Source organism: Orcinus orca, chromosome 19 (assembly GCF_937001465.1).
Source record: "Orcinus orca chromosome 19, mOrcOrc1.1, whole genome shotgun sequence".
NCBI lineage: Eukaryota > Metazoa > Chordata > Mammalia > Artiodactyla > Delphinidae > Orcinus > Orcinus orca.
Genome location: NC_064577.1, coordinates 43217887 through 43242057, shown reverse-complemented (window position 1 = coordinate 43242057; position 24171 = coordinate 43217887). Strand labels below are relative to the sequence as shown.

At 59.1% G+C, this 24171-nt stretch overlaps 1 protein-coding gene across 23 annotated transcripts in view; it reads right to left on the bottom strand.

Moving 5' to 3' along the window:
• The window catches only part of SRCIN1 (SRC kinase signaling inhibitor 1), a 67692-nt gene that overhangs the window by 36704 nt on the left and 6817 nt on the right, over positions 1-24171 (bottom strand). For 12 of the 23 annotated variants that reach the window (XM_049702695.1, XM_049702685.1, XM_049702686.1 and 9 more), the window contains exons 2-4: positions 21386-21448; positions 6362-6666; positions 3199-3297 (exon numbers count right to left, since the gene is read on the bottom strand). In XM_049702695.1, the coding sequence (XP_049558652.1) occupies positions 3199-3297; positions 6362-6643 (381 nt within the window). In that variant the 5' untranslated portion in view covers positions 6644-6666; positions 21386-21448. Of the gene's footprint in view, positions 1-1012; positions 3150-3198; positions 3298-6361; positions 6667-21385; positions 21449-24171 lie in introns of those variants that run through there. The other 11 variants (XM_049702690.1, XM_049702691.1, XM_049702693.1 and 8 more) reach the window with 5 other exon arrangements.

Sequence of the window (24171 nt, the reverse complement as noted above, 5' to 3'; positions counted from 1 at the left end):
CATCACTTGTAGGGAAGAGTCTTACAGGAGCTGGAGCAAAATGAGAGGTGTTCTAGGAGGATAAGATGGAAGCCAACCCATCCACTCTGTAGGGACCAGGCTTTCAGAAATGCGAGAAGGGGAGCTTCCTGGAGACCCGAGGAAGCAGCGCCAGGGGGTCCTCAAACTCCCTGCTGAGAAGAGGAAACAGCTGCTTCCCTCTGGGGGCTAAGGAGTTAACTCCCTCCCTCCTCCACCCTAGGCGCCCTTGGTGGGGTTCTTCTCTCCCCCCTGCAGCTGGTCCTTTCTCCCCCACGCAGTGCGCTGGGAGGGCGGGGCCGTGTCCCATGGGAGCCTTAGCCCAGCCAGCTGAGGTCTCTCCCCTCCCCTGGGGAGACGTCCTCTGTAGGTTAGGTGAGTGCGTGACCCCTCCCTGACCTCGAGCCCCGAAGACGATGCATCCTTCGGAGAGGGAGGGCAACCTATGGGTCGCACCCTCGCTCTAGTCCCCTGGCTCTCCGTGCACCGGCGCACACACCCACCTTTCAACTCTTGTGAACACGCGTCCACGTAAACATTCGCCTCCCCCCTCCCTTGCCCCCGCCAGGCTGGGGCTCCTTAACGGCCCCCGAGGGCGCCAGCCTCCCACCGCGACGCACGTGCACTACTCCGGCCCTCTCCCCTGTGTGCCCGTCGACACGGTCACCTCCTACCCCTTCCCAATGCAGTGAGTGTATGTTGGGGAGCGGGGGTTGCGGCGGGGCAAGGGCGCACCCCGGAAAGGTCATGACTTTCTGAGGCTGGGGGAGGGGACGCCAGCCACATTTCGGGGTGGGGGCCGGTCCCCTGCGGAAGGCTGAGAACGAGATGGGGGAGGGGAGGGGGCGTTTCTCAGGGATCCGGAACCGCAACGGCCTGCGGGCCCCCCACCCCCAGACCGTTCTCAGAGTCGTGGGAAGGGCCCCCATCTCCGTGCCCCCGCCCCACGGAACCCGAGGCGGCTACCCCGGCCCCCGCAGCCGCTCCCCCTTACCTGCGGCCACAGGTGTATACGCGGGGTTCTCAGCCCCAGGTCGCGCGTCGGGCGGGGGAGGGAGGGCAGCCCCCTACTTCCACCCGTCCGGGCTCTCCCCTCCCCCGGCCGCCTCCGCAGCCCCAGCCGCCGGTGCCCTTTGCTGCAATGAGAGAGGCGCCGCCGCCGCCTCCGAGAGGGCCCGGGCCCCGGTCGCCCCGGTAACCGCGACTCCACCTGGCGCGGCACGGCGCGCCGCCGTGCACATCCTCTCTCTGGCCCCCTCCCTGGCGCGGCCCCGCCGGCGCAGCCCCGCCAAGGAACGGCGGTGGCTGGTGGCTGCGTCGCCGCGGTCACCCGATACGCCGGCCCGCCGCCCGGGACTCGGGTTGCAGGAGGAGGGAGGGAGGTTAGACAGCCTAGTGGAAGCGGGGGAAGGGCTGTGGCTTGGAGTCTGGCCTCCGGTCCCCTCTCAGGGTCTTCTTCAGGCCCCAACCCCCAACGGTCTGGCCTAGGGTGTGTGTGGGCGGTGGGGAAGGAGAGTGGCCTACCTCCCGACCGGCCACTCTCTGAGCTTACAGTCTCTCCCTACCGGAGTCTCGGCTGTGCACCGTTTCCGTTCTAGCTCTCCCGTGACTCAATTCCCAGCCAAGTCTGGGAGGCCTAGGATGCCTAAATTTCCTCCGTGGCCTCTGATCCTGCTCTGCTGTGTGACTCTGGCATTTGCTGAACGTCTCTGGTCCTGCACTTTACAAAAAGGAGCCTCGTACCCAGCCATGGGGAACGGGAAGTGTGATAAGCGCTAAGTATAAAGTGATGACAAGATCCTGGGCACAGCCACTTTTCTCTGTACTTCAAAGCCCTGGGGTGAAGGTCCCTTCAAGCTCTCGACTCTTTCCTCCATCAGAGTAGATTCCAGATGTGGACAGGCCTGGGACCCCATAACCTGGGACATCAGAGCTCACCAAGTCCAGCCTCACTTCCCTCCATCACCCCAACTCGAGTTGCTCCAGTTGCTCTATCCAGGGAGCGCCCGCGTCCTCTGCCTCATCGCCATCCCCGTCCTAGCCCCACTTTGACCTCCACCGCACATGCGGCCACTCAAGAGGAGTCCATCCCACTTGCCATCTAGCCTTGGGCGCAGACACATCTCTGTTCCCTAAGGTCGGTCAGTACAGGGCCAAGAGCTGGGAAAGGAAGTGGGCTGGGTGCCCTGTGAGTGAGGCCAAGCATGCCAATCTCTTGCTAGACTTGAGTTACACACAGCTAAAAGTACCGTGCTCCGGAGCCTTGTTTTTTCCTAGGCTGTCAGGTTTTTCCTTCTCCTAATTCTTCTCGAAAAACTCAAGGCTTGCTGCCCCTCTCCAGGGGGAGCAGGGTACGCAAGGGAGAGACGATGGCGCCCATGCGACCCACTGGATTCTCCGCCACTACACCTCCTCTGCCACCCTCAAGTCACGGCCCCCTCAGGGCTGCCCCTGACCTGCTGTAACTCTGACTCCCTGGCCCCTCCTCCCCTCTGGGGCTTCAGATGACTGTTTTTCTCCCACAGCAATGTCCAGGCCTGAGCTGGGAGCCTGAGCCCTTAGGATCCTGTCCCAGGGTGCCCCTGTCCATCTTCCCATCAGGGAAACTGAGGCATATGAAGAATCAGGAAATCAGTTCAGAACAAATGGCTAGAGACCAAGGTCCTCTTCACATTTTGAAACTAAGCAGTGGACATAGCAAGAAGTGTGGGAGAGAGATATCATGAAGAACTTCCTGCTGGTGAGACATCAGGGGAAGGTTGGGTCTGCTCAGAGATGGAGGATAGGGTGGGGATAGAGGAACGAGATGGTCCACAGTGGGGGTAGGAATTGGGTACAGGGCACAAGAGATTCCTGAAAACCAGTGGGGTGAGGGGAGAGGTACCCCTGTTTAAGGAGAGAAGGATTTTTTTAAAAAAAGGTTTTTTAACCTGACTATTCCCCCTCAAAAAAATTCCCTCCCCAAAGCCAAACTTTGGCACAGGTTTGGGGAGGTAGCGGTAGGAATTAGACTATCACGGGGAGAGTACGGGGCATAGGAGTCTCCTGAAAATGCGGGCTCCTACGTAAGAGAAAGGGATGCAAAATTAAAATCCTGGATATCCCCCCTCCAAAAACTATCCTCCCCAAAGCCCAAGTCTGCCATGGGTTTGGGGGGTGGGGTGGAGGCGGGTGACTCACCTGGGCCGGCTGGCCAGCCCCGGAGGGGGCGGAGTCGCCATGGAGGTGGGAGCAGAGGGAGCTGAGGAGGCACACGGGGTCCACGGTCCAGCCGCCGACCTGTGTGTGCGAAGCGGGGGACACCCCATTAGGGGGAGCGGGCAGGAGCCGCTGGGGGACTGTGACGGGGTGGGGAGGGCATTCCTGGGGCAAGTCTGGCACAGAGCTCACCCCGCAGGGGGACCCTGCGGCACTGGCTAGTCCCTTACGAGGCTGGGTCTCTATGCGGGGGCCCTGGGCCTGTTGCCGGGTCTTTCTCTCCAGTCAGGCTGGGGGCTCTTTGAGCCCAGGGCAAGGCCTTCCCCAGCGGATACTGCTGAAGTCCTTGTCTTCAATTCTTGACCACCTCTCTGGACACTCTGCAAGGGGGCTGCCCCTCTCCTGTCCCTTCTTCCAGCTCTTCACTGGCCCCTCGTTGAAGCTGTCGGGAACCATTCCGCAGGGGGCCTCAGCCCAGTGTGCCTCTGTCCTGACAGCACTGCTTTCCTCCCCGCCATCTCGCGGAGGTGACTTTCTTCTCCCACATCACACCTAAGGCTTGAAACCCATCCCCTCCTGATTCCTCCGGGACCTCAGCATCCTCAAAGTCATCCGTCTCTCATTAGGTCACCCCACTAACGTACTGAGCCAGGCTTAGGCACCGAGCGTTCGATGTAAGTGAAACAGCCGTGGATCCTACACGCTGACTCCCCAAGGCAGGGAATGAATGAGTGAATGAATAAAGGAATGAATTTGCGAGTGAGGGCCGTGCTTTGACTCACTGACTGAGCACCTACTCTGTGCCAGTGAATGTGCCAGACACACAGGAGGCCCTCAAACATGCCCACGTGCCCTCTTACAGGCCTGCTGCCCCTTGAGGCCGCCACGCCAGCTGTCTTCATATTTTTCTGGCCAAACCTCCCCAGACAGATCTGCAGCCCTGGGGTCCTGTTCCCTCACCACCTCCAACCTCCTCGACCCCTGACACTGGCCATTACCTCACCACAGCACGAGAAAGGAGCTCTTGATACCCTCCAGACTCACAGATCCTGGCCGGTCCCAATGGCTGTTTCTCTCTCCCATCCCTCCAGACTTCAGAAGTGCAGGGGGCCCTCCTGCTGGGCCTTTGTCCTCTTCCTCAGGCATGCAGGACATTTCTGGTTCCCCCTCCCCATCTGTCATGGGCACTCTCCCTTCTGAGACTCCATTCTGCCTTGGTGACCAGGCTTACCCTGGGTCCCACTTCCATTTCTGCCCACATCGTGCTCAACCTCCCTTCTGAAGCCGTGGTCCCTTCAGAGTCTTGAGTTGTATATTCAGTGCTTAACAGACTTCTGCGGGAAACCCCTACCCCCTCCTCAAACTCATCTCCCCTATTCCTGTCCCCCACTCCCCCAAACGTTTCCCTCCCATCCCTCTTATTCCCCCCCAAGGCACCAACATGTCCCTGTCACCCAGGTTTTTCTGTCTTTGCCTCCTGGATCCAGGCAGCAAACAAGCCTTGTTCATCTTCCCTCCAAGCCCACTCCCACCCCATCCCTTTCCCCTCATCCTCCCTGACACACTCTCTTCCTCCTCTCCTTTCCCTGCCTCCAGCCACTCCCTCTTGTCCCCTCCTATTCACCATCCAAAAACAGCCACGGCCCCCCTAGTCACCACCATCTGGCCCCCACACCTCTCACTGCCTCCCACCCCGAGCCCTCTGCATCAGCCATTTGGACCTCTATGCCAGTCCTCAAATCAGCACAGACCTATGCTCACCTCCCATCTCCCTAACTCCTAAAACAGCGTTCTCCTCCTCTATGACTATTCAGACCCTTTTCATCCTTCTAAACCTAGTTTAGGTACCTCCTCCTCCAGGAAGCCTTCCCTGACCAGGCCAGTCCACCTGATCTCCTCTACTCCAAACCCTCTTCCAACTGACTGTGCCCCTTATACTTAAGTTTAACCATCCTTTCATCCCATCTAGATCACAAAGGTCCCTGTCCCCTCCCCCTAAGCCAGAGCACACAGAAGGAATCCACTGAGAGGGACCCCTGAAGGGGAGGGCCAGATCTCCTTCTGCAACTCTCCCTTATTTTAGTTGGAACTCTGCTCCCGGGAGGACTCCGGAGCTGAGAAAAGGTAAAGGCTGGACAGAACTGGAGGTGACATCAGGGGCAGATAAGGTACCAGAAATGCACCAATGTGTCCTTGTTCCCTACAGTGAGGATGGGGATGGGCACACCCTCCCCCCTCCCCAGCCACACCCAGCAGTACTTGGAAAGGGGGACAGAGCCAGACAGGTGCGAGAGCAGGGATGGATGCCCCAAGGCTTGATTGAAAGGATGCTGACGGGATTAACCACCCTCCCCTCAGCCCTTTCTCCCAGAGTGGACAATGCCTGGGTCTCAACGGCCAACGTGCTGCAGCTGTCAAGGCTCCTACCAAGGTGGGACTGGAAGTAGAAGGCCAATCCCAAGAAAGAATTTTCCTACGAACAAGAAGGGCATACGTGGACGCAGAGATCCAGGAACCCAAGGACCTGGGAGAGCTTTACAAAGGAAGCTTCGCACCCCACAAAGAAGGAGACAGGTCCTGGACCAGAGGCAGGAGCCCTGACTCCCGTCTAAGCCCTACTGATGACAGGAGAGAAACCAAGGCACAGAGAGAGGAGTCCTCTAGCTCAAAGTCACACAGCGAGTCTTGGGGGGAAGGAACGGGGTGGGGGGGGAGGTAAAAGACCCCAGAAATTCTGGGCTCTGTTCTTGCAGGGCCGGGGCCCAGGAGACCCAGCCTTCTGAAGCTTCCCTTAGGGGCCATATCACAGAGGTGCCGACCCCAAGGTCTCAACTCCACCGCTGGACGGACCCTCAGACTCAGAACACTCAGTCCACGACGAGGCTGTCCCTCTCCCTCCCCACCACGCTCTTGTCTCTCCAAGACAGCCTTCCTCTGCTCAGTCCAACAGCCTGATTAGAGGCTGGGCTCCCTCTGTCCAGTCCCATGCTCCAAATTCCAGGGCTGCAGGCAGAGGTCTGGGTGCTGACCCCCCACCCCCTTCCTCCCCAGGCTCCAGAAAAGGCCAAGCACGGCAACGGGGCATCCGCTTTCCCCCTCTGCCTCAGACGCCTCTCGGCATCAGGACGAGCCCGGCCCCACTCACCTGCTCCCGCATCCTGTCTTGCTGACTCCGCAGGGCTAGGGCGTGCTGGGGGTACTTGCTCTTCAGGTGGTCCATGAAGGCATCGCGCTTGCGGTCAGCATCGGCCTTCTGGAGCCCGCTGAGCGCCTCCAGGCTCTGGGCCGCGATCACCGTGTGCCGCCGCTCCGACGTGTGCACCAGCCCCACGTTGGAGAAGCGCCGGCCCCCGCTGCCCCCGCCTCCGCCCCCGCCCCCCAGGGTCCGGTACTCCCGAGGGTACTCGGCATCGTCTGCAGAGAGCATGGGGGGGCTGCTCCGCTCCGGATCTGCAAGGGGGGAGAGGGGGGACGGCAGGGTCACCGTGTGCCGGGCCTGGGACTGCCCATCTCCCACTGGGACCACTGCGAGGAGGGGTTGGCCTAAGGGGGGGGGCGGCACGAGGCACCTGGGGTGAGGCAGGGGCTGCCTGCCCCCCACTAGGAACAGAAGAGGCAGAAGGGGTGGCTCCAGGGAGGGTGGTGAGCAAGGGCAGTGTCCAGCTTCCTGCCCTCTGCCGGTGGTTTGAAGGATAATGACTGTGGCTGAGGTGCTGTCCTTCGAGGCCAAGGAGGGCTTGGAAGCAGGGGTCCTGGACACCCCTCTAGCCACACATCCCCTTCCTCCTTCCTTACGCTGGGCTGAACAGGGGAGGGAAGGGGAGTTTCCTTTTAGACGCTTCCTAAAAGCTGTGGAAAGGAGCCTGCACTGTCTTTCTCTCAAGAGCATCTTCTAAGGAGTGGGGCAGGGGCTAGCTTCCTCCCTCAGACTAGCATGTCCAGGACACACTTGTCTTTAGGCTGGGGGTTGGCTTGGAAAAGGGTCAGGACTAGGAAACAGGGGGGAAATGAGGCCAAAGATCAGGGCCTGGGACATGGGAGCCCCTTTCCCTTCCCTCCCCAGAGACAGACAGACAGACAGACAGACAGGAGAGGCTGGGCACAGAGAGGACAGTGAGAGATGGACTGGGGACAAACTCAAAGAAAGCAGAGAACAGCTCAAGCTTTCTCGCCGGGACCCTCCCCTCCCCCCTCCCTTTCTTCAGGCTGCCTTCCCAAAACACACACAAGTTCAAGACCTGTAAGGGACGCACAGGGGACAAAGTACAGTACAGAAGCCAAAAAAGGAGAGGCCGGGGGTTGAGGTCTCCATGCAGAACCCTGAAGCCCATCCCCACATACCCATCAGCCTTGAGCCCTTGGCCTCCCCAGGCCCAGCTCTGCTGTGTCCTACCCTCCAGCCTCAACGCTGACCTTCCCAAAGCCCAGCAGGGACAGTGGTTCCACAGTGTCACCCACACCAGGGGTGGGAGGCATTGCTGGGGCTTACCTGAGTCATCTTCCTGGTCGTAAAACAGATTTGCCCTCCCTCATCTCCAGAAGTCACCCCCCTTGAGAGACAAACTTGGTCTCCCCAGCATACCCCCAGCCTCACAATCCACTAGCCTCAAAGCAGCACCCCGAGGTGTAGCCTAGCTCTGGGGGGACTCAAGCACCGTAGCAGACACAGGCACCCCGATGCGGGGCTAACTCACAGGGCCGACCGGGGCAAAAGAGGAGGCGCTGAGGATTCTGTGACCCAGCCACGTTCCATCCAGCCCAGCCCCCGTCAGCCCCCTCCCTCCACACATCCAGTGTTCATCAGGCCCACTGCCGGGCCTCCGTCGCCTCCCGTCCGCCACAGGAGGAAAGAGGAGTTTCAGCCACGTTCTAGGAAAAGCCACCCCTCGCCCAACACACTCGCACACTCCTCCCTGGGCTACGGCAGAGGCATGTAGATCTTGGGGACTGACCCCTCGATGACCCAGCACCGCCCACCAAAGCCAAGGGAATGGCTTCCGTGCACACAGAGCTCCAAAGCTTCCAAGGTCCTGACTGATTGCCGTTACCACAGCCTTCAAACCTCCTGTGTGTGTGTGTGTGTGTGTATGGCAGGGCGGCGGGGGGGGCGTATTCCTGTGGCCCTATTTCAGAGAAGGCCAGTGACACACCCAAAGCCACAGTCGGTGGTAGAGGCCAGATTGGACCCCAACATTTATTAGGTTTGCCTCACCCCCTCCCACCACACCTTCCTGGCCAGACGACAATTGTTCATTGATGGAAAAATGGTACCACCTCCTTGTTTGCCTGCTGTCTCCTCACCCTGGCGCTGAGTCTGGGGTCCTTCCCTCCTCCCTCCCGCAGGCAACTGTCCCTCTCACCACAGTCACAACCCTCTGTCGTGCTCCCCGAAGTGAGGTCCAGATACCCAAGAGATGACTGGGGGAGGAATATCGTTTCACAGCTTAATAGTTATACCTTTATTTTCAAGGATTAAAAAGAAAAAAACAAGAAGGCCCAACCACTGATTTCATGGGTACTGTTCCTTGGGATGGTAGTGAGATAAGGTTTCCTTTAAAGTAAATTTATTAAGTTCAAAGTGAGTTAACATATTGAGTTAAGACGGTGAGAAGGTTCCCTGGTAGGGAAGGAATTCCTGAAGCTGGCCCCCGACTGAGGCTGGGCACCCTGGGGCCATCTCGGCGGGGACCCAGTCCTTGCCCTTGAGGAGCTAGTGGTAACCCACGGTGGCCAGTGAATATGGCCGAAAGGGAGTGACCTGATCATCATCTAGAAGAAGAAGAGCTGGAATAGGGGTTGCTCTGGGCACAGGAGAAATAGCCCCAACCGGAGTCAGGGGGCTGCCTCCCATGACCCTTAAACTCTCTCTTCCACTCACCCTCACCACCTGCTGGAGGTCTGCAACCTCATGGGGCACAACTAAGCAGGAGGAGACCCTCGCTGGCCGAGAGCCCTGGACACTCCGTAGTCCTCCCTTTGCCTAGGCTGGGGCAGACTCTGCCCAAGGCCTGGCTGCTGGAAGCCCAGCTCTAGAGCCCAGCATGAGCCCTGCCTGAGCCAGAGGGCCCGCCCCAGTGCCAGCCAGCCAGGCTCGCCGTGCCTCCTAGGGCTCTGGACGCATATAGGTGCACGGGGAAAGGTCTCCAATTCACATCTGCCCTCCTGCCCTTCCACCCTCCTGGACTCACACCCTCCATGCCAGCACTTCCTCCCCTGGCTCCTGGGGCGGGGTGCGGCGGAGCCTCAGTGCATCCGGAGTGGGGCAAGCAGTATGCCAGCCTGAGAGAAGCAGGCACTGTGGGGAGGTCTGGGGTCACCCAGGCTCTCCCAGGTCGATTAAAGGGGCGAGGCAGGTCTGGCAGGGAGGGGTCCCGGCTGCTAGAGCGGGCAGCGGGGAGGCGGAGGCTCCGGACAGTGGATCACTACAGCCCCATGAATCTCACAAAGGTGGGCAGCGGTGGGGAGAGAGCTGCTGAGCAGGCCCGAACAGAGTGGAGCAAGGACCAACTCCTCCCTGCCTCCTCCAAGTCAGGGCTCACCCCTCAGGTGCCTGGGCACCGGCAGAGGCCGGGGTCATGGGTGAGGCAGGAGCTGGATTCTAGGGGGTGGCAGAGAGGCAGGAGGGGGTAGGAGAGACAACCTGCTACCTCTAAGGGGAGGTGGGGCTTTGATTTGAAAAGCTTTAGAATCTGTTTAAGAACCTTCAAGATCTTTGTTTAACAGAGAAACTAGGCTCAGGGAAAGAGGCGAGGTGCCTGCGTAACCCATGAGTCCTAGCTCCCTGCTCTGTGCAGATGTCCCTCCACTCTGGGGCCCCAGTGCACCGGGACAACTGGCCTGGGATTCTGGGTTGCGGGGCCCATCCTGTTGCCCTTGGGAGAAAGAGGCCCTTGGGGGCTCTGAGGGCTCAGGCATGGATTTATCTGAGCCAGCCCTGGGCGCTTGAAGTCAGAACATTGGGAGAAAATAAACACAGGCCAGAGACACCCTGGGTTTAGAGTCAGCTCCTTCCCTGAGGGGCCCCGGGTTAGCCATTCGATCAACAAGCCTCTTCCCCCTTGGAGCCTGACAGTACTAATCTGTAAAATGGGGACGTCCACCTCTAAACCCCACTTCCGGGCACTGGGTGAGAAGCCGGCAAGATAACGAGGAGAAAGCACCCTGCTTTGAATTAGAGACACGCCTGGCACATGGGCTGTCGAGACAGCAGGACAGCCTTCCCGTTACTCCTGTTCCCGCTCCAGCCACCACTGAGATCTTGAGTGACCCTGACCCTCCCCACACTGAGCAGCCCAGTGAGAAGGCCAGGAGGTCGATTCCAACCTAGCAAGCAGTAGGCTCTGGGTAGCAGTGGTTCTGAGCAGATCGATGCTTGCCGTTTACCAGTAAGGGGCTGGTGGGGGGTGGGGGTCTTGTCTCTGTGGTGGAGAGGCAGAGGCAGGGGGCTCTGAGGGCAGGGGAAAAGTGGGGAGACCCTGGAGGGGAAAGCAGAGCGGGGGTACGCTGCTGGAAGGGGCGCTGGGACTGAAGGTCCCTGAGGGATGGGGGCTTGGGGGATTCAGAGAGACATAATTTGGGCCTGGAGGGTTTGCCAACTCCCCAAGTATCCTCAGTGTGCAAGGCCAGCTATAATTTTCGAGTCAGAGATTCAAGCTGCAGGGAAGATGCCCAGGACTGATGAAATCCAGCTCAGAATGAGGGAAAAGGAAAGTGGGAAAAGGGGGCCTCGGGTCACCCTCAGCTCAACCTTTTTGGCCTGGGCAACCAGTAAGTGAACCCGCCAGAGGCTGGGATGACCAGGGAGCAGTGGGCGCCCCCCAGTGGCCGGCTGCGGATAAAGGCGCAGGTGCTTGGGAAAGAAAGCGACATTGTTATTTGTTCCACCAACTCCAAATTCCACGTTTATTTAGGAGCCCAATTTATTTTTATCCTCACTGCATTCTTTTACATGAGATCATTGTAACTCAAGATGAGAATTAAGATCCCAAGGATTCAGTGACACTCTCTCATAAGCCACCCAGACCCTCCCCACCTGGCGTCTTTACCCCAGATGTCACCAGCCCTCAGGCTGTCACTGGGCAACATCCACCCATGACATCATCTTCAGAGGAAGAGAGAGTGGAGAAGAGGAGAGGGGGAGGGAGAGGGAAGAAGAGAGAGGAAGGGGAGGAAGTAGAGGGGAGAACAGAGCTACGAGCTACAGAGAAGAGAGGGCTCTCACGGGGGTGCCTGCTGTGAGGACCCGGAGTTCAGGACCTGGCTCCCTTTCCCCAGAGACGGGGAGGCTGGACAAGGCTCCTCCCCTGGGGACCTGAGAGACCTCACAGGTGCGCCCCCATCCATTGCCTGGGCAGAGTGGTGGCTGAGCACCAACTCAGGGAGTACAGAGGACCTTGGGGCTAGATCACAGTGAGGTCCGCAGGCAGGGCAAGGGGAGGGATGCCTGGAGATTGCTGGAAAAGTGGAGGGCCTGGTTCATACCCAAAGTGCCTTGCCCACAGATACACACACACACACTTGAACACATGCGGTGCAAGGCTCCCCCAGTCCCACCGTCTGCAGCCGAAGCAAGAGGAGCCCAGGTCACCCAGGGGGAGCCCCAAGGCGACTGCCACCATTGACTGTGCCTGACAAGTCCATCCTGCTGGGCGGCTGCTGCAGTCAGGAAGTGCACTGTGCTGGGAGGTCAGAGGCCAGAGGACAAAGGTCAAGCTTGGGATCACCCCTTCACCCCCGCCTCCCCCCGTGAAGTAGCTGGCCCCTCGGCCTTTGGGCGCCCCTGGCTCTGGGGGCCCTCAGTCCGCTGTCTGTCCGTGGGTCCTTGGAGCAGAAGCCCGTCTGTGTCGGTTTTGTAAAGCCATCTTTTCCGCCCCATACCACAGCAACCGAAATCATTTTCCAGGCAATCGCCTTTCTGTAAACATTCCTGTGTAGTATCCCCCCAAACTGCTAATGCCCAGCATCCCGTTGAGTCTCCCTGTCACTCCAACCGGAGCCTCAGAGGTGGAGGTGGGCAGTGGGAGGAAGGGGCATTGGAGGGGAGGAGGTGGCCACACCGAGGATTAAGGGCAGGGCTTCAAGTCCAGCTCCTGGCACGAGCCTCCAAACCTGCCCCCGTGTTTCCCCATCCCCCCAGCCCAGCCCCACTGCCCTGAAGGTCAGGCCCCCTCAGGAGAGCCTGTCTGGTCCGGGAGGGATGACAGAGAAGAAGGGGGAGGGGATCCCATGGAAGGGAGGCCTAAGAGGAAAGGGAAATGACTTGTAATCATGGGGGTGACAGTTAGTCAAGAAAGGTGACTCCCTGGAACCTGGGAGCACAGGGGCAAGGCCAGTCATCACTGAGTCCCCGGGGAAGGCAGCTCCCTCTGTCCCTGAGGTGTGAGAGGGAGGACACACAAGTGGGGAGAGGCCAGGTGGAGCGCATCCCACGATGGACCACTACCCGGGCGGCGCAGTGGTGGGGGAAGGTGGGCAAGGCGAGAGGGCGCCAGAGGCAGGATAGTCCTTGGCTGGTGACACCGAGGCCCCCTCCCCACCCCCCAGCACTGATCTACAGAGCCACGGTGGAGGACAGCCTGGGGTGGGTCGATTCTCCTGTCAGTACAGCGGGGAAACTGAGGCTCAGGGAGGCTGAGGGAGTTAACAAGTCACTGTGTGGACTCCCTTCCCCGGGCTGGGGGGGAAGAGGGGGAAGAGGACTGTGGCCTGTGACCCCCTGGACTCCTCTACCCCCACGTCCAGGGAGCCCTGCTAACCCCCAGCCCTCAGGGAAGCTGGGCGTCTAGACCCGGCTGGGGAGCGGGACGGAGACGACAGAGCCCCGGAGGGAGCCGGGAGGCAGGGGAGGGTGCAGGGCACTGCCAGCCTCAGCTTCACGCAGGCAGAGACACACGAACCAATTTGCGCAGATTTAAAACCCACCAAAGGCCACTTGGTAAACGAGTCGGAATCAATTAAAGGCCCTCGGCAGGGCTGGGGAGGGAGAGCTCACCTGCCTGGGTTTTGACTGCTCCCAGCAGAGCCTCTGGGGCTTTCCCCAGGGAGAGGGAATTTGAGAGAGAGAGAGGGTGTTGGGCTCCCGGGGGATAGGGCGGGCACTGCCCCAGCCAGATGCTTCCTCTGCCAGCTCTCGCTTCTCACCCGTCCACAGGCTGACTCTGTCCTGCACCTTCTGTCCACTTGCTCAGACTGGGAGCCCCGGCAGGGCAGGGCCTCTTCCCCGAATCTGGGCACATCACAGGGCAGGGCCCAGGTCTCCTCCCTCCAATTGGGAGCCTTTGTCTCCCCCCTTAGACTAGGGACACCCCAGAGCAGGGCCCCTGTTTCCCCTATCAGACTAGGGGTTCGCCTAGGACAGAACCTTGTCTCCCCCTCAGACTGGGCAGGACCTGTGCCTCCTCTCTGAGGGGCACTAGGGGCGGGCCCCTGTTTACCTCTTTGGATCAGACGCTCCCTCTGGGCAAGGCTCTTGTCTCCTCCCTCAGACTGGGGCCTCCTTGATGGCAGAGATACCACTCCGCCCACACTGGGTGGTCTTGCCATCTCAGGAGTGGGATGGGGGCCCAGGGACAGTCAAAGATGCCAGGCTTGGTCTCAGTGTCATCTCTGCCAGCTGCCCTGGCTCTGCGTGGCCCTGGAGTCCTCGCTTCCTTCTACCTGCTGCCCTCTCCCCCCCGACTCCCCACGTCCACGGGGCACAGGGCACAGCAGCCCTCTACCCCAGCGAGGTGAGGCCTCCCTCCCTTCGGTTCTTCGCTCTTAGGCAAAGAGGAGTGATGTCTCAAGACTGTTAGCTAAGCCTTGCCTGCGTCTGTTTTCCCTCCAGTCAAATGCCTTTAACGGGGAAGGAAATGGAGGCCCAGAGAGCGAACCGATTCATTCGGGAGCTAGAAGCAGAGCCAGAAATGGAACCCTGGCCCCCTGGCCCCCAGGGACAAGGACTTGTCCACACCTGTCTGCCACTTCCCCGAAAGCAATTACCAGGGGAGCCCCTCTCCAGGCCCCAGGCAGGCAGAGACTAACAATCTCCTTAGGAGGAATCAGCAGAGAGGTGGAAGATGTTGCAGCACCCTCGGCCCCAGAGAGAGAAGAGCTGTGGATCACAGTCCAGCTGTACCCCCAGGCGCCCGCCCCAGCCCAGTGGCTGCTTGCCACACAGAAACCAGGGTCCCCACGTGGGGTCCGGACCATACTCCTCAAAGACCCACCTCTCCTGCGAAAGGGCCAACAAGCCAGCCTCTTGCCCAGAATTTCAGATATAGGACCCTCCCTCTTCTCCCTGCAACCCTCCCCCAACTGCCGGCAAAGCTATGGCATTACCAAAACTCACTCAACTTGGAGGTGAGAAAGCTCTGTTCAGACCCAGCTCTGCCGCTATCTAGTTGTGTAACCTTGAGCAGGTCAGCAGCGTCTCTGAGATTCAGTCCTTTCATTTGTTTTTTTTAAACTAATAACAGGCGTGTGGGTTGTACACTGCAGGAAGGCACCGGCCTAGGGAACGGGTGGGGGACAGCTCCTTCCTGATCTGCCCAATCGCCTGATTCCCTTTCACTCCACAGTCAGAGTTTTCTCAAACCCAGGACGGTAGGGTTTGGATTTTTAGCCACTAATGAAGATCTGGCTAATTGGCTTCCCCAGGAAGGGCAGGGGCAGGGATGCAGAGGGGAGCACATCACCCCCAGTCTGAAGCTGTCGCTGGAAAAGCTGGGAACAGCCCTGGCGTGTGCCCACACAGCCCTCACTAACAAGCTAACTTCCGCCGGGCGTCTCCACCGTCACGTGCCCAGGGAAGGTGTCCTGTCAGTCCCACATCTCCTTGGAGAGGCAGCAGAGAGGAACACAGGCTGGGAGGAAGGGAAGTAGACGGTGGAAAGGGAGGGAGGCTGATGCCTGTCCTCCCAGCGCTGCCACTGCTCAGGGGCGGCTGTCAGTGAGCCTCCTCTCCTCGGGGGCACTCGAGCCTCAGGGTGCCAAGGCCAGGGCAGCAGGTGTGGGCAAAGGGACCTTCACCACGCCCCTATAGCTGCCTCAGGCTGAAAGCAAGCCCCGAGGGAGGCATCCTGTTCCCAGGGGGAGGGACCCCAATCTCTCAGAGGTGAGGGGTGGAAGCCCCACCCATAAGGAAGTGTTGTCAGCACCCAGGATTCATTGAGGGCCTCACAAATGTTGGACAGGAGCCTCAGCCCTGCTGTCCCCCTCCACATCCTCCGCTGAGACACTGCCCTTCATGGGATCAGGCTGTCTCGAGGAGGCTCTTCCCAGGCCCACAACCCAGCACCCAGACAGCTCCCTCAGACACCAGGATGATCGGGGCCCTGGTGCCTCCACACTCCAAGCACAGGTCACCGCGCTTCTGCTCCTCACACTTCTATCGTCACGCCTGTGCCCCCATGGTACATGCCCACACGCCCAGCACAGGCTCACGAACGTGTGCCCAGTCACGAAGGCCTCCCCTGCACCCACCACAGACATCAACGTGGGCCCAGCTGCGACTGGGTCACTGCAGAGATGCCACCTTGGGTGCTACGTGGACAGACAGGGTGCTGTGCCCACGCACACAGCATATACATTTACAACCTCTCCACAGATCGCAGTGCATCTGGGGGCTCCCTCAAGTGCCAGCTCGAGGCATCTCCAGCTTGGAGCGAAAGACACTGGGGACCCCACTTGCCCATGCTGAGTCCAGCTACCCCTTCTCAGAGAGGCAGCTTCTTGGCACCTCTCCTGCTTTGTCAAGTTCAGAGTCCCCTTGCGAAAGCATTGACATTTTGTCTACAAATACAGGCCACTCCACTCTCACCAATGTTTACCCAACCAGGTGATGCCAAGGACTGAGATGCCCCTCCTGGACCTCGCACCCCCAGCCCCTGTCTCCCTCTACAGGTGCTCAGCCTCCTGCACCAGGACAAGGGGCCGGCGGGCCCTGGACACCCTTCCACCTGCTGCCGGAGGGTGAAGGACAGGGCTTCTGGGCTGCAAGTTTCAGCCCTCACCTCACAGGTCAATTACTCTACTGCCCTGCAAGCCAACCGGGTACAAACGGCCAAATCTGCGTTCCAGTATGTTCCCTTCTTAGGGATGCTAAGGTTAGCACCAGGAGAGACTCTGGAGGATGGAAGATGGGGGAACCCAGAGAAGGGAGGAGGAGACTCAGAGTTTCCTGCCTGACTGCTGCGTCCAGACTGAGCTGGGAAGCCTGATCAGATTCCAGGGGCATCTTTCAGTTCTCCCTGTTGCCTAACCTGAACTGTCCCACCAGAGCAGGATCCAGGAAGGTGGAGCACGAGCTGGAAGGCAGGGGAGAAATAAACAGTCTCCCCTTCCCTCTGGAAAAGACTTGAAGCCTCCAACCTTCTCGTCTCAGTTAAATCCATCCATCCATCTGGAGTGATGAGGTTTAAACCCAGCACCAGGCTTGCTGGATGCCGTGGGGAAAACGGACCAGCCATGAATGACAGCACTCTTGATACCCAGCCCTCAACCAAGCACACTCTCATGACAGCCCACAAGGGGCTCTGATAGCCTCTATTCATTCAGTTCTCAGAGTCACCTCGTGACGTTGCTCTCCCCCCATTTTACAGGTGAGAAAGCAGAGGCTCAAGAAGGGGTGACTTGTCCATGGTCAGAGTTGCCAAGTGGAGAAGCCTGGTCTCGACTGTGGGGTTCTCAGCCCGGATCCCCTTTCTCTCCTTTACACCCTGCTACCCCTGAGGAAGACGCTGATTCTGCCACCAAGGCATCCCTGAGTCTTCGTCTGAGCCACTGGGCCAGAGCCCCTTACGTCCCCTCAGTCTGTCCAACTCCCTAAGAAGGGAACACTCGAACAGGCCCCTCCCCAGAGAAGCGCAGAGACCCTCAACCCCATCCTTTTTGGGGAGACCTCACACCGGAAGAGTGGGGACCCTTCCCCAGGGCGTGGCTGAGAGAGAAGGAGGGGCAGGGAGCAGAGCTGCCCCAGGGCCACAGAAGCCCAGGCTGGGAAGGGGGTCCTGCCTTTCCACAGCCCTCCACTCATACCTTAGTTTGGTACTGAGTCCTCCCAACCCCTGCCACAGGCTGTGCCGACACAGAACTGCAAGTCCTATTTCAGGAACGCCATCCAGCCAGGACTTGGATTCCTCCAGAAACAGACAGCTCATTACATCTAAGGTACCAGTTACCTTGTGGAACTCCTCCTTCCTTAAAAAGAGCCAGAGTCTGTGCCCATGGCCCTCAGAGGGGTCCAGGGGCAGGGCACGATTACTTCTCCCTTCAGGGCAGAATGAAGGCTCCTGAACCAGTATCTTCTCTCCTGAGCCCAACACCTCAAGTCCTTCCTTCTGTGGCCTGGCTTCAGCCCCGGGCCATGTGCACTGCCCTCTGTTGGGTCGGCCCCATGTTGTCACCACCGCTTTTAGCTGGTGGCCTTAAAAACTGCTCCAATGGTCCAGATAACGTCTGAGCAGTCCAGATGACCCCTCTCTGCTTCTGCTCTCGCCAGCCCTCCTCCTGCCCCCAGCATGTGTGCCAGGGGAAACAAATGCCAGGGCATACTCAGCCCTGCTCTGGGACCAGAACGTACCTTCCTTATCTCCTGCTCTCAACTCTCAGGCCTCCCCTGACCTCGGGCCTCAGGGCCAACTTGTCTCCTCCTGCCTGGGATGGACGACTCTCCTGGCAAGGTTAGCTCAACCTGCCGGCTCCTTCTAGGCACTTCCTTCTGCCCTCTGCTGCCTGGCCATGCTAATGTGATTCCAGGAGTCTGCTCTGGGTCTTAGCCCCTTCCTAGCAACTATGCCCTAGCCCCAGCCAGGCATATCCCAGCTACAAGCACCAAAGCGTTTGCCCAGGAGTCTGAGTGGGCAGCCTGCTCTGCCCATAATTCTCTACTTAGTGGCCTGAGGCCCTTGATACCCTGTCTGGAAGCCAGCCATCTCAGGGGTGTGTCCAGCCACTCTGAGGACTGGAAAACCACAGCCCACACGATAACATCTGATGCATGTTAACCACACAGTGCTTCCTCTTTGTTAATCTACTTCCTCCTCACCAAACTCTGCCCTACTGCCAGAGGGCCCCAGGACTGCAAGGAGAGGCTCCCTTACCCACAGCTGCTTCCCAGCACTCTGCCCTGTATCTGCATCCCATGCTCGCGTGGTGGCTAATTCTGGCATCTCATCAGACAGTAATTATGGGGGAATCAGCAGTGCTGTCATCTCGGCAGCTCGGCACCTGTCACCACGCCGCCATCCCCAGGCGGCTGGGATGGGACCGGAAGCTGATGGAGGAGGGGTGTGCTGGGGTGAGGGACGTCTGCTCCCTCCCCGCCTCTGCAGCCCTCACTTCCTTCAACCCTACCTCCCCACAGGTGCACGACGCATGTCAACAAGGTGGCCACTAGCCACACCAGTGCTCCCCGTTAGCCAGGCCAGGTACTGAATGCATATGCCCTGCGTCACGCACAGGCATGCCCGTGACCACACAGAGCAAGAAGGACACAGCACGCCAAGGCTCCAATCAAAAATTGCCTCTTCCCATAAGTGTGACTTTGAACAAGTCGTTTTACTTTTCTGGATGTCAGTTTCTCTAATGGCAAAATGGGAAAAATAGTGCTTACCTTGGGAAGAGGGGAAGAAATAAATATGTAAAGTATCTAGCACAGTGCCTGACATATGGATGATCATGTATTCACTCAACAAACAATGAGTACACACCTACTATGCACTGGGCAATATGAGGATGCCAAGATAAATGAATTGCAGTTTAGCAAAGACCACGCTGGAGCCATACTGGGGCACAGGCATTTTGTTTAGCTGGTGGTGCTTTGTTTTGTGTCTTTGAATTTTAATGCCTTTAAGGAACACAGGCACTCTACTCAGCGCAGTCCTCACCATTCCCTATCGTCCTCATCCACTGCTTCACTCATTTCCAGCCCCTGAAAGCACTGAGTTTGCTGCCCCAAAAGCAAACATGAACTAGTAGGCTCAGTTATGTCCAGAACCGATGCCACGAGAGATTTGACAGAGCCTTGGGAGCTCAGGGGGCGAGCCCGGAGGTGGTCAGGGAGGGGCACTTCAGGGAGAAGCAGAAGTGGGAGGTGACGAAGGCAGGGTGTTCCTGGAAGAGGAGGCACAGAAGCAGAGGGTCACAGAGGGAAAGGGGAGGGCCACTGGGAGCTGATGGAGACAGAGGCATCTCAAGGGGTCCTTCCTAGTGCTGCATCTCCAGGCCCCAGGCTGCAGCGCCTCCCTCTCCTCCAGAACATTTCCTAGGTGGTTCTTGTTGGTGGAGCTACGATGTAAGACCACGTTCCCTTGCCTCACAAGCAGCATCTGCTGTCCCGACTAAGTCACTGAGTCACTTCCCTGACCCCATGGAGAGCAACACAGCCCCACTCTGGCTCTTTACAGATGTAAAAAGTAAGTCTGGGAAAGGACTGAGCTCCCCGCCTCTGGGAGTATTCCAGAAGAGGGTTAAGCAAAAGAGGAGGGCAGTCAGGCCCCCTCCGTGGTTCCCTGCCCCTGAGCCTCGGCCCCTCTGCCATTTGTGTGGGGAAGGGGGGTGGCCTGTGTGACCAGGACGGGGGTTGAGGGGAAAGTCTTCAGTTTCCAGTCACTCCTGCCTTCTCCTGGCAGCAGCCACCGAGGGGGGCGGGGGAGGAGAGCGGCATCGTTGCTCTTTTAGGAAAATGGTAATTTTAATTAAGAGGCAGACAAACGAGCACTCTACAGATTGTCTCCGAGCAGTTATTAAAAGGCCATCAAGGCATCGGCAGCCACAGTGGCGAGGAGGGCTGCCTCCCCCATCCGCCCGCCCGGATTGGGGCCGAAGCATCCTCCAGAGAGCTGGAGAAGGGCTGGAGGATGTGGAGCCTGTGAACAGCCAAGGCAGGGACTCTGCAGCCCCTCTCCCAAGGGCGGGCAGGGGCAGCACACAGACAGTACCCAGGGCACAGCCTGCCCAGCCCCAGGGAGGGGCTGGGGGAGGCGCAGAAAGGGAACCAGCAATTGGGCATCCCCTGCTGTGGGCTGGGCTCCGGTCCAGCTGCTGCTGCTTTTCCCGTATTCTTCTCAACAAGCCTGCCATCTTACGGGCAAGGACGCTGAGTCTCAGAGAGGGAGAGTGGCTTGTCCAAGGCCACACAGCTAGGACATGGTTTATGTGAGCCTTGGAACCCAAATCAGACTGAGTCTCAAGTCCAGTGCTCCAGGCTGCTGGTCCTGGGCACGGAAGTGAGATGGGGGTTCCCAGAGGCCCTCTTGAAGTGGCCCCAGCTCTGGCCCTGCCCACAGGGCCCAGGGTCACGGGCACTTGGGACCTCAGTCACTGCCTGCTTGGCAGGGACACATTATAGGAGAGGAGTGCCATTGGGTCAGGGGACACTCTGCAGGGACATGAAGTGCAGAGCAGCTGCCAGCAGGGGGAGCAGGGGCGGATGGGGCATCAGTGGACGGAGGGTCACAGCCCTTTCCAGACAGCCAGCCAGGCCACAGCCCCAGGCCCCACAGCCAGTGAATTCAGCCAACCCCTTAACCTCTATCTGCTCACCACATAAGCAACGAAAGAAACTTCGCTGTCTTGGTCATTGTTGGCCTCTGAGCCTAGACCAGTGCCTGGCACAGAGAAGGTGTTCAATAAATCTGTATTGAATGAAAGAAGGAAGGAGTGGATGGAAGAATGAATGAACGATTCAATAAATGAAATGCGATCACAGGGTTTCAAGTGCCTATAAACTAAACAAAGCTGTACTGAGGTCGATGTGGTCCCATCTTCTCCCATCGCCCCCCCTCTGGCCGACGCTAGAACATGGGCTGCCCCTGATAAGAAGGGCCCCTTGCTCCTGACCCCCTCTCCCCAGGCCATCTCTCCCCTCGACAGAGGGCTCCCGCCTCCTCCTCCCTCCCCAGCCCCACTACATGGAGCTTTGCAGCCAGCACACACATATACATGCACACGTGTTTGTTCGCGCACACTGACTCACATGCACACACGTGCACACACGGACACATTCTCGGCCAGGCAAGGTGCCCTCCCCAGAGTCAGGTCTCTGCTGCCCCCTCCCCTGGCAAAGGCCTGGGCCCCCCAGGGATAGCCCCCTCCCCCGTTTCTGGCCCCCGAAGCTGGGGAGAGGCACCAGCTAGGGAGCAGTGGGTGGCAGGATGGTGGGGAGAGGCCCCCCTCCTGGCTTACCAACCTGGAGACTTTAAACAGAGGGAACAGAGTCCTGGAGGCTTCCCTCCTGCTGCACGCTGGAGCCCTGGGTGAGGGACAGGAAAGGAGGAAAGTCGTGAATGAATGCCCAGAGCTGGAGGAGAGGAGCTGAAGAGAGGAAGGGGCTGGGGCAGGGCTCCCAAAGTGGGATGGGCCCTGCAGGGGCCTTGGGCCTTGGGGGAGGAGGGGACGGGGACAGAGCAAAGCAGAGCATTAGGAGGTGTCCCTTTGGGGGGTCACTGAGGGCTGGGGGGCAGGCAGGACAGACACTGGGTGTCGGAGGAAGAGCAGGGGCTGAAGGGGCAGAGACACGGGTGGGAGACAGACAGGAGGACAGACAGCAGGACAACACAGAAAACAAGGGGGTCCCCAGAGTGGGGTCCCCAGGATAGACAGCCAGCAAGCCAGGCCTGGTTCTCCTCCCAGAAACGGGGCAGGCTCTTTACTGGGGTCCACACAAGACCCCCATCTGCCTCCCCCAGCCAAGGTCGCCTCATTCTGGAAGGCTGGTGGGTTCAGAGTCAGAGGGGCCTGCCTTCATTGCTCTGCTGACCACCCCCTCCCAGCCCAAGAGACCCCCATCTGCTCCACTCACCCCCTAACCCTGAGGAAGGCCCCCCTTCTCTGCCCACAACAGAGGAAACGGGTACTTCACACGCGACACGCGCGCACACACTCCTGCTGTGATAGGGGCTTGCCGGAAGCCCTGTGCCCAGCTCCTGACCCCCACGCGCCCCCAATCCTCAAACTGCCAGGGCAGGGCCCCCCTCAGGTGTCCGTCATGCTGCCTCGCTCTCACTCTGCAGGAAGTCCTTCTAACTGTACTCTACCTCCCTCGTGCCCCAACGCCTGTCTGCTGCCTTTCATCCTGGGGCGCGGCGTTAGGACCCTTCCTGCACGGAGACACTGTGGGCCGGGCACCCTCTCGGGCCCAGCCCTCACTGGCTGTCTCGGACCCATCCACACGCACATCACGTCTGGCTACAAGCATCCTCAGAGCCCCCTGCCAATCTGATGTTTCCAATTTTCCCACCGATTACCCAAGACACAGGCGTCCTGGGGAGAAGCAGCTGCTGTACCCAGATGTTGGGACATTGACTGGGGGAAGAAATCAAGAATGTTCACTGACATATGTAGCCCCAGAGGGCTTCCTGGACAAAGCAGTGGGGTGGGGGTGGGGCACAGAAGGGGCAGGTGGACAGAGGGGCACCAGGTGGGGGCATGAAGACTCAAGAGGCCTAGCTCCCCGCTCACCCCTGGCCTTAAGTGGCAGCTCCAGGGGCCCAGCCCCAGGCCGGCTGGGGTGAGAATCTGGGTTTTAGGTAAGAGGCTTTCTCACGTATGTCTCTTTTTCCTGGGAGAAGAGCCACCCATTCGTTCATTCAACTGGACAGTGAGGACAAGGATGAAGACAAAGACGTTACTATTTACTGAAAGCTCACCATGTGCCAGGAGCTCCGCCTAAATTGCCTCATTTAATCCTGGTACCCACCTTGTGAGGGAACCACGGATACCAGCCCCAATTTACAGATGAGGAAACTGAGCTTCAGAGACGTGAAGTGACTTGCCCCACACCACACAGTGAGTGAGTCACAGGGCTGGGATGCCAGCCCGGATCTGTCCGACTCCAGAGCCTGAGCGCTTGACCCCTGAGCTGAACTGCTTCCCGTCCATCCTCCCCAGCCTTTGACGGGCTCCCATTCAGTGCCCGCTGGGAAGTTCTGCCTGAAGTCTAACCTCTTTCCATCCCATGCTCCAGCATAAACTATTTTTTACGGACAGTAAGTGGAGCAGAAGGCCTCACTTCAGTTTCTTTCTGCCTCATCCTAGGAGTGGGAAGCAGATAATTCTAACCGTAGGCTGCAAATGGACCAGGGATCAGGGGTGGGGGATGAGCTGCTGGGTTCAGGAGAATTGGCTCCTCCCCAGCTTCATCTTTAAGTCACTTCTGCCTCTCCGGGAGCCCCTTTCCTACTCTCCCGCCTCCGTCACAGAAGAGGCTCCAGGAAGCCCCTCAAAGGTCTCTTCTCGTTTTAACATCCAGAAATCCCCCCGCAAGCACCCACGCTAGGGAGAGGGGGCCTAAAAAGTCAGGGGCAGCAAAGTGAGAGTCGTTGTCAGTCCAGACAGCCCTGGCTTTCCCTCAGAGTCCCAACTTTCAACTTAGAAGAAGGCTGGGACAAGAATGGGGACTCAGCAGGCCAGCCTGGCCACTGGGAGGGGATGGACGAGGCAGGGGACAGCCCCGGAGAGGAGGCATAGAGGCCCGGGTGTATCTGCAAGGGCTTCAGTGAGCCGTGGAATGCCTTCCCAATGAACTGGGATCGTTAATTCTTCCTCAATGAGGCAGCTGCTGGTGCCTGGGGTGACGCCGCAGATGCCTGCTGTGTCTGTAATTATCAGCCTCCCTGGGGTGGAAGGAGCCAGCAGGACACACACCCTCTCTGCCTCCTAGGCTCTGCACAAACATCTCCAGCTTAGGGCCACTCTGTGGGGGTCTCTGGATCTGGGGGGGCCCCTGTGGGTCCCTGGGTCTGGGGTCTCCAGCACGCTCTGTGAATGGGGTGGGACAGAGAGCAGGGTGCTGGGATGAGGAGGTTGGCAGAAGTGAGGAAGGCAGGCCGTGTGAAAACCCAGCTCCTTCCCAGTCTCAGTGCTACTCCACTCCGGGATATGCAGGCAACCGGGCCAGGTGGCTGAGGCTACCAGGAACCAGGAAAAGGTTGTGGGGGAGAGGAGCCACCAGCTGGCAGTGCCTCCGCAGAAGAA